General features: G+C 47.1%; 1 protein-coding gene across 1 annotated transcript in view; it reads right to left on the minus strand.

The window, feature by feature from the left end:
- The window catches only part of Slc44a2 (solute carrier family 44 member 2 (CTL2 blood group)), a 31417-nt gene extending 19024 nt beyond the window's left edge, over positions 1-12393 (minus strand). Inside the window, exon 1 of the mRNA XM_076848846.2 lies at positions 12267-12393. Within this exon, the coding sequence (XP_076704961.1) occupies positions 12267-12297 (31 nt within the window). The 5' untranslated portion in view covers positions 12298-12393. The remainder of the gene's footprint in view (positions 1-12266) is intronic.
- Between the last annotated feature and the right edge of the window lie 812 nt (positions 12394-13205).

Raw genomic sequence — 13205 nt, forward strand, 5'->3', positions numbered from 1 at the left:
GTACCAGAAATTGAACCTAAGGGCACTTAACCACTGAGCCACATCCCCAGCCCTTTTTATTTTGAGACAGAATCTTGCTAAGTTGCTTAGGGCCTCACTAAGTTGCTGCTACTGGCCTTGAACTTACCATCCTCCTGTCTCAGTGCTCAAATGCAAGTACCACATATTTTTTTTTTCAATATTTATTTTTTAGTTTTTTAGGTTGACACAATATCTTTATTTTATATTTATGTGGTGCTGGGGCTGGGGATGTGGCTCAAGTGGTAGGGCGCTCGCCTGGCATGCGTGAGGCCCGGGTTCGATTTTCAGCACCACATACAAAGAAAGATGTTGTGTCCGCCGATAACTAAAAAATAAATATTCTTTGCTCTCTCTCTCTCTCTCCTCCTCTCTCACTCTCTCTTTAAAAAAAAAAAAAAAAAAAAAAAAAAAAATATATATATATATATATATATATATATATATATATATTTATGTGGTGCTGAGGATTGAACCCAGTGCCTTAGGCATACTAGGGGAGCACTCTACCACTGAGCCACAACCCCAGCCCCACATATTTTTAAATGGTTAAAAAAAATCCAAAGAATAAAGAACAACAAAAAAATTTTAATTAATTAAATTTAATTAAAAGGGGGCTGGGGATGTGGCTCAAGCGGTAGTGTGCTCACCTGGCGTGCATGCGGCCCGGGTTCGATCCTCAGCACCACATACAAAACAAAGATGTTGTGTCCGCCGAGAACTAAAAAATAAATATTAAAAAATTCTCTCTCTCTCTCTCCCACTCTCTCTCTCTCCCACTCTCTCTTTAAAAAAAAAAAAATAAATAAATAAATAAATAAATAAATTTAATTAAAAGGTGTTTTTTTTTTTTTTTTTTTTTTAATGAGAAAATGATGTGAAATATCATGAGGGAGGCCTTAGGCCTGAACCTAAGCAACTCCATTTTAAAAACTCCAGTTGAAACCTGCAGTCTCACCAGGCACATCTAACAGAGCCCTCCAATGCGGCCCTCAGATAATTCACTTCCCCTCACCCTGATAAACAGAGTGAAGTCTCTGGCAGGCTGTCCTCATCTGATAAGAGAGAAAGATCAGGATGGAGACCACCAGACCAGATGTTTCTGACCCCAGGGTAAATGATGTCATGGAGAAATCCGGTGGTAACTGATAAGGATTGAAAGGGGGGTCAAAAGCCCCAAAATGTGGTATAAATAATGGAGCTGATGAACAGGGATTCAGCCAGCACTGAGCTGGAGAGCCTGAAGAGGACCAGGACTGACATCCCATCACTTGTCATTGTTTCCTGACCCTCTGCATGATCCTCACCACCCTCAAACTCTACTGCCTCATCTGGACCTTGGTGAGAGCCGCAACTTCTCCATATGGTCCCCTCCTCAACTGGTTGTCCACTCCACGACAGGAAAAGCCTGCCTTGGACCTGATCGCTGCTGTCTGAGTGAGTGAGTGTGCATCTGCTAGATGTAAAGCTTAAGGCTTGAGACTTTCGAATTTAGCACACAGAGGGAATGTCTGTCATGAGCCTGTCCTGGTTAAGCGTGTTTGCAGTGCTTAGAATTAATCTAGAATTGTTTGCTGTGAATTAATTAATCTAGAATTGTTTACTGTGCATTGGTTATGTCTATTGCAGTGCCTAGCATTAGGGATTGTTGCTTTCTTGATTAAGAATCTATAGAGAAAAATTATATTGAGTATTTGAGTGAGTAAAACATGAAAAAGAGCAGAAGCACATGGACATTCTTTATTTTTCCCCCTTGGCTGCATACGTCACAATTTTGCCCCCTAGCGACAAATATACATGTTAGCAACTAAGTAGAATGAATAATAAATAAAAATATATACATGTTAGTGTCCATAAAGTTTTCCATAAGTGATTTTTTGGTATCAGGGACTGAACTCAGGGCCACTCAACCAGTAAGCCACATCCCCGGCCCTATTTTGTATTTTATTTAGAGACAGGGTCTCACTGAGTTGCTTAGCACCTCACTGTTGCTGAGGCTGGCTTTGAACTTGCAACCCTCCTGCCTCAGCCTCCAGAGCTGCTGAAATTACAGGTGTGTGTTTCGGTGTCCGATTTAAGAAGTTTTCTTCACACATGTGGGACTCATACGTTTCATATTCTCTGTGGCTGCTTTTCCACTACAATGTCAGCATTAAGTACAAGTGGTACCTCACTCATTTATTCCCCGCAATGGGTATGGGGGATTGGACACACTGAGAAGGAATGTAATTGTTCCAAAGGGTCCACAGCTTAGAAGTGGGGGTGAGGGGTGTCAGACCCAGCGGGGCTCCCATCTTTCTTGGAGGATGTTGGACACACTTTTCCATCTCTCAGCTGCCATTTTCCTGACTGGAGAATGAAGCTAATACTGACATTTCTTTTGAAGGTGTTGCAAGAACTTGATGCTCCAAGATCACCTAGGTTCATCACTTCAAGAGGTGTTAAGGGGGCTGAGGCTGTGGCTCAGTGGCACAGCGCTTGCCGCACATGTGTGAGGCACTGGGTTCAATTCTCGGCACCACATATAAAAAAATGAAGAAAATAAAGGTCCATCAACAACTAAAAAAGTGTTAAAAAAAAAAAAAAAAAAGTGCTAAGGGCTGGGTGTGGCTCAGTGGTGGAGCACTTGCCCAGCATTTGGTTCAATCTCCAGCACCACCAGAAGAAAATAAATAAATAAATAAGCTAACTATATATAAATTGTTCTCACTTGATAAGGGGAACCAAAAACAGTCACTTAAGCCACACAGCTGGTGGAGGACAGAGACCCGAATCGGAGCAGAGCCCCTCTGGAGCCGAATCAGAACTTTTCTTTGGCAGATCCTGACTGCTATGGTTCAAATGTAGTTTGTCCTCTCCGAAACTCATGGAGTTTAGATCCCCTTGTTAGGTATTATGAGGGTAGAAACTGCCAGGCGAGGTGGCACATGCCTGTAATGCCAATGGCTCAGGAGGCTGAGGCAGGAGGATTGCGAGGCTGAGACAGGAGCCTCAGCAAGTGAGGTGCTAAGCAAATCGGTGAGACTCCGTCTCTAAGTAAAATACAAAAATGGGCTTGGGGGCTGGGATTGTGGCTCAGCGGTAGAGCGCTCGCCTAGCATGTGTGAAGCCCTGGGTTCGATGCTCAGCACCACGTAAAAATAAAAGATATTGTGTCCGACTACAACAAAAATAATAAATATTTTTTTAAAAAATGGGCTTGGGATGTGACTTAGTGGTCAAGTGCCCCTGAGTTCAATCCCTGGTACCCCTCCCCCCCCCAAAAAAAAAAAAAAAGGGTAGAAACTGGGGCTGGGGCTATCACTCAGTAGTAGAGTGCTTGCTTGCATGTGTGAGTCATGGGTTTGATCCTCAGCAACACATAAAAATGAATAAATAAAGTAAAGGTATTGTGTCCATCTAAAACAACAAAAAAAAAAGGGTAGAAACCGAAGGGGACCATGATGTTTAGGGGTGGGGCCTTTGGAAAGTGGTTAGGATTACTGGATGTGTTATGTGAGTAATCTGTTATGTGAATAATCCTCAGTAATCCTAATTTCAGGATCCTTTGGGTTGAGTCCCCCCAACTGAGCACTGGTGGTTTTATAAGAAGAGGGAGAGCCAGGCATGGTGGCACTGACTGTCATCTCAGCAACCTGGGAGGCTGCAGCAGGAGGATCACCAATTCAAGGCCAGCCTCAGCAAATTGGCCAAGACCCTGTCTCAAAATAAAAAAATACAAAGAGCTGGGATTGCAGGGCGTGGTGGTGCCCACACTTCTGTAATCCCAGAAGCTGGGGAGGCTGAGGCAGGAGGATCATGAATTCATAGCCAGCCCCAGCAATTTATCGAGGTGCTAAGCAACTCAGTGAAACCCTCTCTCTAAATAAAATACAAAATAGGGTTGGAGATGTGGTTCAGTGGTTGAGTGCCTCTGAGTTCAATCTCTGGTGGCCCCACCCAAATAAATAAATAAATAAATAAATAAGGGCTGGGATGTGGCTCAGGGGTAGAGCATCCTGGGTTCATTCCCAGTGGCTCAGTGGCTCAGAGATTTAAGTGCATGAGAGGCCCTGGGTTCCATCCCCAGCACAAGAAGAAACAGAGATTCTAAATTTGTACGCTCCCTATCTCTCACCATGTGATTCCCTCCCCGTGTCACTTGGCGACTCCGCCAGGAAGACAGGCAGATGCAGCCCCTCAACCTTGGACCAGAACTGCAAGCCAAGTAGACTTTTCTTTATAACCCTCCCTGTCTATGGTATGGTAACTTGCAACAGAAAATGGATCAAGACCCTGACAGAGTCAGTGGGGGAGAAGGAATGGGAAGTTGGGCTGTTAGATCAGGCCAACGGACACAGGCTGCCCCAACACAATGCCTGTGCCAGAACATCAGATGCCACCCAGCCCCCACAGCTTCCGGACACCGGCCAAGTCCCCAAGGGCTGCAGTGGCCCAAGGCCTCACCCACACAGCCAGGCCAGCAGCCCCCGCCCTCCCAGAAGTTTGTCCCTAAGTAATGAGCATCCCAGCTGCTCAGACAAGTCCCTTTGACAAAGGATTTGAGAAAAACAACTGGGTAGAGAAGCTTAGAAATACAGAAAAAAAAAAAAAAAACAGAATGCCTAATGTATGCGACAGGCACTAAACAAGACATTTTCTTCCAAGAATGTTTCATCTTCCTTGGGGCTGGGATTGTGGTTCAGTGGTAGAGAGCTCGCCTAGCACGTGTGAGGCCCTGGGTTTCATCCTAGCACCACATAAAAATAAATAAATAAAATAAAGATAGGGCTGGGGTTGCAGCTCAATGGTTGAGCACTTGCCTCGCATGCGTGAGGCACTGGGTTCGATCCGCAGCACCACATAAAATAATAAGTAAAGTAAAGATATTGTGTCCATCTACAACTAAAAAAATAATTAAAATAAGGTAAAATAAAGATATTGTGTCCAGGGTTGGGGATGTGGCTCAAGCACGCTCGCCTGGCATGCCTGCGGCCCGGGTTCGATCCTCAGCACCACATACAAACAAAGATGTTGTGTCTGCTGAAAATTAAAAAAGAAATATTAAAATTCTCTCTCTCTCTCTCTTAAAAAAAAAAAAAAAGATATTGTGTCCAACTACAACTAAAAAATAAATATTAAAAAAAGACTATTTCATCCTCACAATGATGTTTTGAGGGCAGATGGCCCAGTGAAGAATCTGAGGCACAGAAATGCTTAAGCAAGATGTGTAGGTGCACACCTGTAATCCCAGTGGCTCAGGAGGCTGAGGCAGGAGGATCCCAAGTTCAAGGCCAGCCTCAGCAATTTATCGAGGCCCTAAGCAATTTAGCAAGATCCTATCTAAAAAAAAAAAAAAAAAAAAAAAAAAAAAGCTGAAGATGTAGCTCAGTGGTAATGCACTCCAGTAAGAAAGAAAGAAAGAAGAAAGAAAGAAAAGCGTCAGAACTCTTGCTCGGGGTCACATGGGCACTGGGGGCTGAGATTTGAACACTGTTTCTGACTCTATGCTCTTAAACTATGTTATATGAATAATCCCCAGTAAGTGGCATTTACCATGCTCTCCTAGCTCATGGCCAAGGGCTGAATGCACATCAGTTCTCTGAGCCCCATCCCTCACAGAAGCCTCAGGAGTCCATACTGTTGTATACCTTTTTTTTTTTTTTTTTGGTACCGAGGATTAAACCCAAGGGCACTTAACCACTGAGCTACATCCCCAACATTTTTTATATTTCATTTTAGACAGGGTCTCGCTAAGTTGCTGAGGCTGACTTTGCCATTCTCCTGCCTCAGCCTGCCAAGCCACTGGGATTACAGGCGTGCACCACCATGCCTGGTTTGTGTACTCCATTTTTATGAATAAAGAAACTGAGGTTCAGGGCTATGCAAGATAGCAGGTGGTGCAAAATGAGGAGGGATGGAGCTGAGATTCATGCAGAACTGGTGCTAGGCTCTAGAACCTGACAGAGTCAGAATTGTACAGGGAATTGAATCCAGGACCGTGAGCATGCTAAGCAAGCACTCCACCACTGAGCTATACCTCCAGCCCTTTTATAAATTTTATTTTGAAACTATTTTGTTAAGTTGCCTAGGCTGGCTATGAACTTGCCATTCTCCTACCTCAGCCTCCCCAGTAGCTGGGATTACAGGTATGCACCACTGGGCCCTTCTAGATGTGTTCTCTTATTTACACGTTGGGATCAGATGGTTCACATCCATGACTATTGCTATGGCCTCTTGTCTTGGACTCCTAACTTCTGCCATTGGATCCCATAGAGGCCAGAGGGAGCCTGTGAAGACCTGAGTCAGGCCACATCCCTGGTTTGCCCAAGATTTCTCACTGGGCCTCACCTTTTTCCTAACAAAAGTCTAACAAGGCCCTGGACTCTCTGACCTTTCCCCTCTGTCTTTACCTCCTCCAGCCACATGGGCCTCCTCATTGCTGCATCACACCAGATATGCCTCTACCCCAGGGCCTTTGCACACATACTTGTCCTGAAATATTCCTCACAGCTCCCTGGCTCCCTCCTCTGGTCACCTGTCAGACTGACCCTCTGTGATCCCCAAACTTTTAAATCTCAAACCCATCTCCAGACCCTAACAATCACTCCCACCCCTCTTCCACAATTAATTTTTCTCCAGAACCCTTATCGGACATACTAAGTATTTCCCAATCATTCATCTTAGTTCTCATCTGTCTCCCTTTCTAGAATGTTCCACAAGGGCAGCATTTTTGTTCTGTCCACTGCTGTGTCTTCAGGGTCTAGGACAGAATTTGGTACACGGCACTGGTCCAGTGAATGTTCATAGAAGGAAGCTATAGGCAAATTTATTTACATTAAGCAATCTGTACACTTATCGAGATCAAAATTTCAGGACTGGGAATGTGGCTCAGTGGTTAATTGCCCCTCGGTTCAATCCCCAGTAACAACAACAACAACAACAAAAATCAAAACCAAATTTTCAGTTCAGAATTGGGTGCAGTGGTAAACGTCTGTAAACCCAGTGACTCGGGAGGCTGAGGCAGGAGGACTGTAAATTCAAGGTCAGTCTCAGCAACTTAGGGAGGCCCTAAGCAATTTAGTGAGACCCTGTGTCAAAATAAAAGATTTAAAGGGTTGGGGCTGTGACTCATTGGCAAAGTGCCCCTAGGTTCAACCCCCAGTACCAAAAAAAGAAAAAAATTCAGTTTAGACTAAAAAAAAAAAAAAAAGAAATCACTATGCCTTTCACCATTATTCTTAGAACCCTCACTTGTTCTCCCTGGGGCAAGTTCCTCTCATCAATTCCCCCTTCTCTTTTCCCAGGCACTGCCTAGAGGGCGTAGACACAAGCAGATTTGTAACTAACTTCATCTCTCTCTTGCTGGGGATGGAACCCAGGGCCTTGCACATGCTCAGCTGGTGCTGAGCCAAGGAACCACACCCCAAGCCCTAACCTAATCTTGTCAGGCACTGTTTCCCTCTTTGCTATTTCACAGAAAAACATAATTGGACTATTTCACAGAACATAATTGGATAGTGTTTCCCACTATCAAGAGCTGGAACTGTTTCATCTTTTTAAAAGACTACATAGTATTCCACTATGGAACCCTACCATTTTTTCCATTAAACCAGCCCAAGGAGCTTAAAAAGATACAGATGTCACACGCAAGCGCTAAAACAAATAGACTAAGCTCTAGAAGAAGACAGTTATGTCTGGGGTGAGGACAGATGGCCAGGGGCTTGTAGAAGGTTCTTTCACATGGAAAGCTAGAAATCTTCCATGTGTTGCAGGGTTTATTTATTTTTAGTTTTTAGTCTCCCTGTTCCAAAAGAGAGAAGATTCTAATTTTGTTGTACAAGAGTTTAAAATTGGGGCTGGAGTTGTAGCTCTGTGGCAGAGCGCTTGCCTAGCACGAGTGAGGCACTGGCTTCAATTCTCAGCACTATATATATATATATATAAAATAAAGTCCATCAACAACTAATAAATATTAAAAACAAACCAAAAAAAAAAAAAAAAGAGGAGTAACTGTTTTCAGTATTGGGAACTGAACTCAGGGGTGCTCCACCACCAAGTTCAATTCTCAGTTCTTTTTTTTTTTTTTTTTTTTTCTTCTTTTCTTTTTATTTTTTTTAGTACTGGGGATTGAACCAGGGTGCTTAACCACTGAGCCACATCCCCAGACCTATTTATTTATTTATTTATTTTTGGTGCTGGGGTGGCGTGGGCTCTCTCTCGTCCAGCGAGGAGGTCCACGGAACAGGGTAGAGGAGAGTGTGGCTGCAGAGTCGCTATTCCAGACCTCCGGAGACCAAGCAGGAAACAGGTCTGATTTTATTGCGCAGTTACCATGTATATATCCTCAGGCAGTAGCCAAGCAGATTACAGGCAGCCACCAATGCAATTTCTGGCCAACTGTCCTTGCAGCGACCAATCGAGGAGCGAACCGGGCTGTGGAGCAAGCCCAGGGACTGTAATAGCTGCAACACGGGGCCTCACGCCCAAGGCTGTGCCTATGGGGTAAGCAGTTAGCAGCTGGGGGAGTGGTTTGCCACTCAGATGCCCTTAACATATGCCATGTATGCAGTACTCCATCCACTTGTCCCCACGCTGGGGATTGAACCCAGGGCCTTGTGCAGGCGAGGCAAGCACTCAACCAACTGAGCTATATCCCCAACCCTTATTTTTTGAGACAGGGTTTGTTGTTGTTGTTTGTTTGTTTTTGTACCAGGAATTGAACCCAGGGGTGCTTAACCCCTGAGCCACAACCCAGCCCTTTTTTATATATTTTACTTAGAGACAGGGTCTCGCTGAATTGCTTAGGGCCTCACTGAGTTGCTGAAGCTGACTTTGAACTTTCTTTCTTTCTTTTTTTTTTTTTTTAAATATATATATATTTTTTTAAAGAGAGAGTGAGAGAGGGAGGGAGGGAGAGAGAGAGAGAGAGAGAGAATTTTTAATATTTATTTTTTAGTTATCGGCGGACACAACATCTTTGTTTGTATGTGGTGCTGAGGATCGAACCCGGGCCGCCCGCATGCCAGGCAAGCGCACTACCGCTTGAGCCACATCCCCAGCCCCTGACTTTGAACTTTCAATCCTCCAACCTCAACCTCCCAAGCTGCTAGGATTACAGGCATGCACCACTGTGTCCAGTTCCCAGTCCTTTTTATTTATTTTTAAATTTTGACACAGCATCTCACTGTGTTGCCTAGGCTGACCTTGAACTTGCGATCCTCCTGCCTCAGCTTCCTGGGTAGCTGGGATTACATACTTGCACCATTGCACCTGGCATTTGTTTTGTACTCTGAAGCAGGTAAGTGTGTTATCATGATCCCCCAAAGTTGCCATTAACAAGTAAATACCTCTCCTACACACACCTTTTCCTTTTCCTTTTTCAGACCTGGGGCATGCTAGACAGTCACCCTACCACTGAGCTACACCCTGGCCCAGGAATCTGCTTTTTAACGAAGCAGCACTCCTTTTCCCCCCTGTTTTTCTCCTTCCTGGCCGAAGTTTACTCTTTGGGGCTCTAGAATCCTTCTCTGTGCTGCTGATGTCATGGGTGGGCTAAGAATGGCAGTACCCATTGACGACATCCGCTGGGACCCCGGCGGTTTCCTGTTTCCCCTGGAGGCTGCCGCCTTCCTCTAGAGATAGAGCCTCTACGAAGGAAGGAGTTTTCGGTCCTTCCCAGTTCAGCCCGAGTCTATGTCTTGACAGGGGGGCTGTTTCTTTAGTAGCTTGTACAAAACCTGTGTCCGCAGTGTCACCAACCCCAAAGACCTCCTGAGCACATTGAGCTCACCACTGTGCAAATTGTTTCCCACCAGTGAGTGTGATCAGCCCAGCCGCCGTAGAGACAAGGATGCAGAGCTTCAGAGAGGTCATTGGCTCACCTAGAGTCACACAGCCTGTTAAATGTCAGAACCACAATTTGGGCTGGGTCTGTTTGATGTCACCCCTAAATTCAAGGTAACCAGTGGGAAGCCATGGGGGTAGTAGGGAAGAGTATAAGAACTCCTCAGTCTTAGGGCTGGGGATGTAGCTCAGTTGGTAGAGTGCTAAATAGTGCATGCACAAGGCCCTGGGTTCCTTCCCAGCACCCCAAAACAAAACAAAACAAAAAAAGAACCATCAGTCTTTCAGTCTTGCACTTTATTTCCAAGGAAAAGCTCTCCATTATCTGACAGACTTCCTGGGAAAGCCCAGCCACCTCAGATTTTTGGTTCCAATAAAAAGGAAGGATTTACAAGTTAAGCAAGAACCCAGCAAGCAATCAAGTCAGGGAGCCCCTCTGAGGACATGAGGGTCTGAGTGCAGGATTCAGAAGATGTTTCCATCTCAGGCTCTGCTCAGTCTCATAGAGGGAACTAATTAAGCAACTATGTGGTTTATTTGCTGTTCCTTCTGCCTAGAACACAGTCCCCTGAGATCTTCCCACGGCCAGCTCCTCATCCAGTCCTTAGTTGCCTAAAATAGAGCCCAATGATTCTTCCACACAGTGTCCTGTTCTTTGCTTCACAACCTCAAACAACCTATAATTACATATTTATTCTCTTGTCCACTCCCTGCGGTCTAGGAAATTTTTCTACTTCTCCACTACTACCTTCCCAGAGTCTAGGTCTCCTGCCGGAAAGACATTTGGTAAATACTTGTCGACTGGGGCTGGGAGGTAGCTCAGGGGCAGAGCATTTGCCCAGCATGTGCAAGGCCCTGGGTTCAATCCCCAGCCCCGCAGGGAAAAAACAACCACCACCACCACCACCAAAAAAAAAAAAAAAAAAAGAAAAGAAAAAAAAAGTGGGCTGTCTTGACTCCTGGGCAAGTCTGACTGGACCTGGGCAGGTTTACTCAGCTCCATCCATGGCTCAGTGTTAGCCTTTGGCCAGATTCAAAACTGGGTGAATCACATCATTGTCCACTCTGCCCTCACAACCCCCATCCCAGCCAGACCTCATGGAAACCAAAGATCCCTCAGGTACTGACCACAGGCAGGCAGGACCTGGTCAGTACCCCAGCGTTCAGATTCCTACATCAGAGACAGCCCGCCACACCCAAGGGATGCACAGCACAGAGTAGTTGCAAAGTCTGGGACTTGATCCAAAACCAAGAGCCTGGGGACCCTTCTGGAGGTCTAGGCTGGCAGCTTCGAACAGTCAGGGACGTGACTAGGAGATGGCTAGTGACTAGGTAGCTCCCTCTTGGATGGGTTGGGCAGGGAGGGTCCCAGCCTCACCCATCTATCTCCCCCTTCAGCCTCCAGAGGCCCCAGTCCTAGGGGAAAGGAAGGCATAATGCTAGCCTACTTGTTTTTCTTGATTATTTTTTTCAGTTTCCGGCCCCCTTCCCAAGGCCCTTGATTCTCTGCAGTTTGCAGGAAGTTCCTGTCACACAACCTGCCAGAGAAAGGGTCCCTTTCCCCCAGGGCAGTGCCTCTTGAGTCTAGGATCGAACTGGGTCCTGGGAACCCAAAATGGAGAAGAGACAGAAGAAACTGAGACCGGCAACACCCGCCCGTGGGAAAGCAAGGGATGGCCTCACCTGCAAGGAGATGGCCTTGCCTTAGGGCGCCGGAGAGTGAGGAGGGGCTCACATCCTGGCCCCATCCCCAGTGCGAAAAGGCTAAGGCCGCCCTCTGAGGTTCACAAGGGGGTCTCTGTCTCCCGGACCTGCTAAAACGGGAGGCGGGCACCCCGGGTTATTTGCACAGGGCAAGGAAAGTTTCTCAATTGTTTCCTGCTTCCTTCCTGGCCCCTCACAGGAGGCGCCCTTGTTTCCGCCCTTCCCAGGCTCCTGGCCAGACTGGGTGGGCTCCCATCCCAGTATTCGGTCTCTCCAATCTTGCCTCAGTTTCCCCATCTAGCCAAAAGCCCGGGATGGTTACTTCTTGGGGAAGGGGGGATGTGGGCCGGAGGAAGAAGTAAACAAAGGGGTTCTGGGGGAGGAGGGGGATTTGGAGAGGTCGGGGCCCTGTTCCTTTTCCCAGCCGCGATCACCACTCCTCCCCTCCCCCGCCTGCCATCTGAGCCTCCCAGATAACGGGACCTCCACGGGCAGAGCATGCGCGGTGAGCCCCGGCCCATCAGCCAGAGGGGGAGCTGGGGCTCTGGGGAGGGGACGCGGGGCGACCAGAGTCAACCCGGGAGCGTGGGCTGCGCGCAGCGCAGGATGCAGAGGCCTGGAGGCGCAGGGACCTCAGGCTGCAGCGCGGCTGTTTAAGGTCTCAGATGTCCCCTCCCTCAAGATCGGTAGCCCCCCGACTCCGCAGAGGCGATCCCTACCGTAGGCTCCGTCCTTCCGATCGTCCTCCATGGCCGCAGCAGGCGGGGAAGGGTGTCCCAGCCAGCGAGACCCCAGCCCCGGCGGGCGCGAGGCTCCGCGGGCTGCAGCGCCCCGCCCCGGGTCGAGGTCCCGCCCCGCCCGCCTGGCCAGCCCCCGCGTGTCCTCTCCAATGGGAGCCCGGCGCGGGAGGGGGCGGGGCCGGGGGCGGGGCCGGGGCCCGGAGGGGTTGGGCTCCAATCTTTGTTTCTAATCTGGGCGCTCTGGAGACCCCTCTTACTGCGAGGGTCTGGAGAGGTTGGTTGTCATTCATTCATCCCTTCATCCATTCATAGATTCGTCAGATACTGAGCGCTGACCGTGTGCCTATGAACAGACCAAAAGATGACATTAATAAAAAAATTTAGTTATAGATGGTCACAATATCTTTATTCTGCTTATTTATTTTTATTTGGTGCTGAGGATCGAACCCACAGCCTCACATGTGCGAGGCAAGTGATCCACCACTGAGCCACAACTACAGCCCAAGATGCCATTTTTCATTCATCAGATTGGCAAGAATTTGAGTTTGGTCACATCAAACCGGAGTGAGCAAATGCTGCAGGGCAGAATGGTCTCTGACCGAATGATTCCAAACCATGTTCATGCTGCGTGACTCCTCTCTCTAGCATTGACCCTAGAGAAGCCAACACAGTCGGATGTGCATGGAGCGTACGTATCAAAGAGTGTGTTCCCAGAAGCCTTGATCCCTGCTGACGAAAATATACATGTCTATCAATGGTGGTGGGGGGTTATAAAACACGATTCGCAAAAGGAAATACAATAACTGTGGAGGAAAAAAAAAATGAAGTTACCAGGGAAACACAAATTAGAACTTCAGTAACCTCGGTGAGATACTACTACACACCCATGAGAAGAGCCAAAACTAAAAAGACTGTGCC

This window comes from Callospermophilus lateralis, chromosome 1 (genome assembly GCF_048772815.1).
Source record: "Callospermophilus lateralis isolate mCalLat2 chromosome 1, mCalLat2.hap1, whole genome shotgun sequence".
NCBI classification, from domain to species: domain Eukaryota; kingdom Metazoa; phylum Chordata; class Mammalia; order Rodentia; family Sciuridae; genus Callospermophilus; species Callospermophilus lateralis.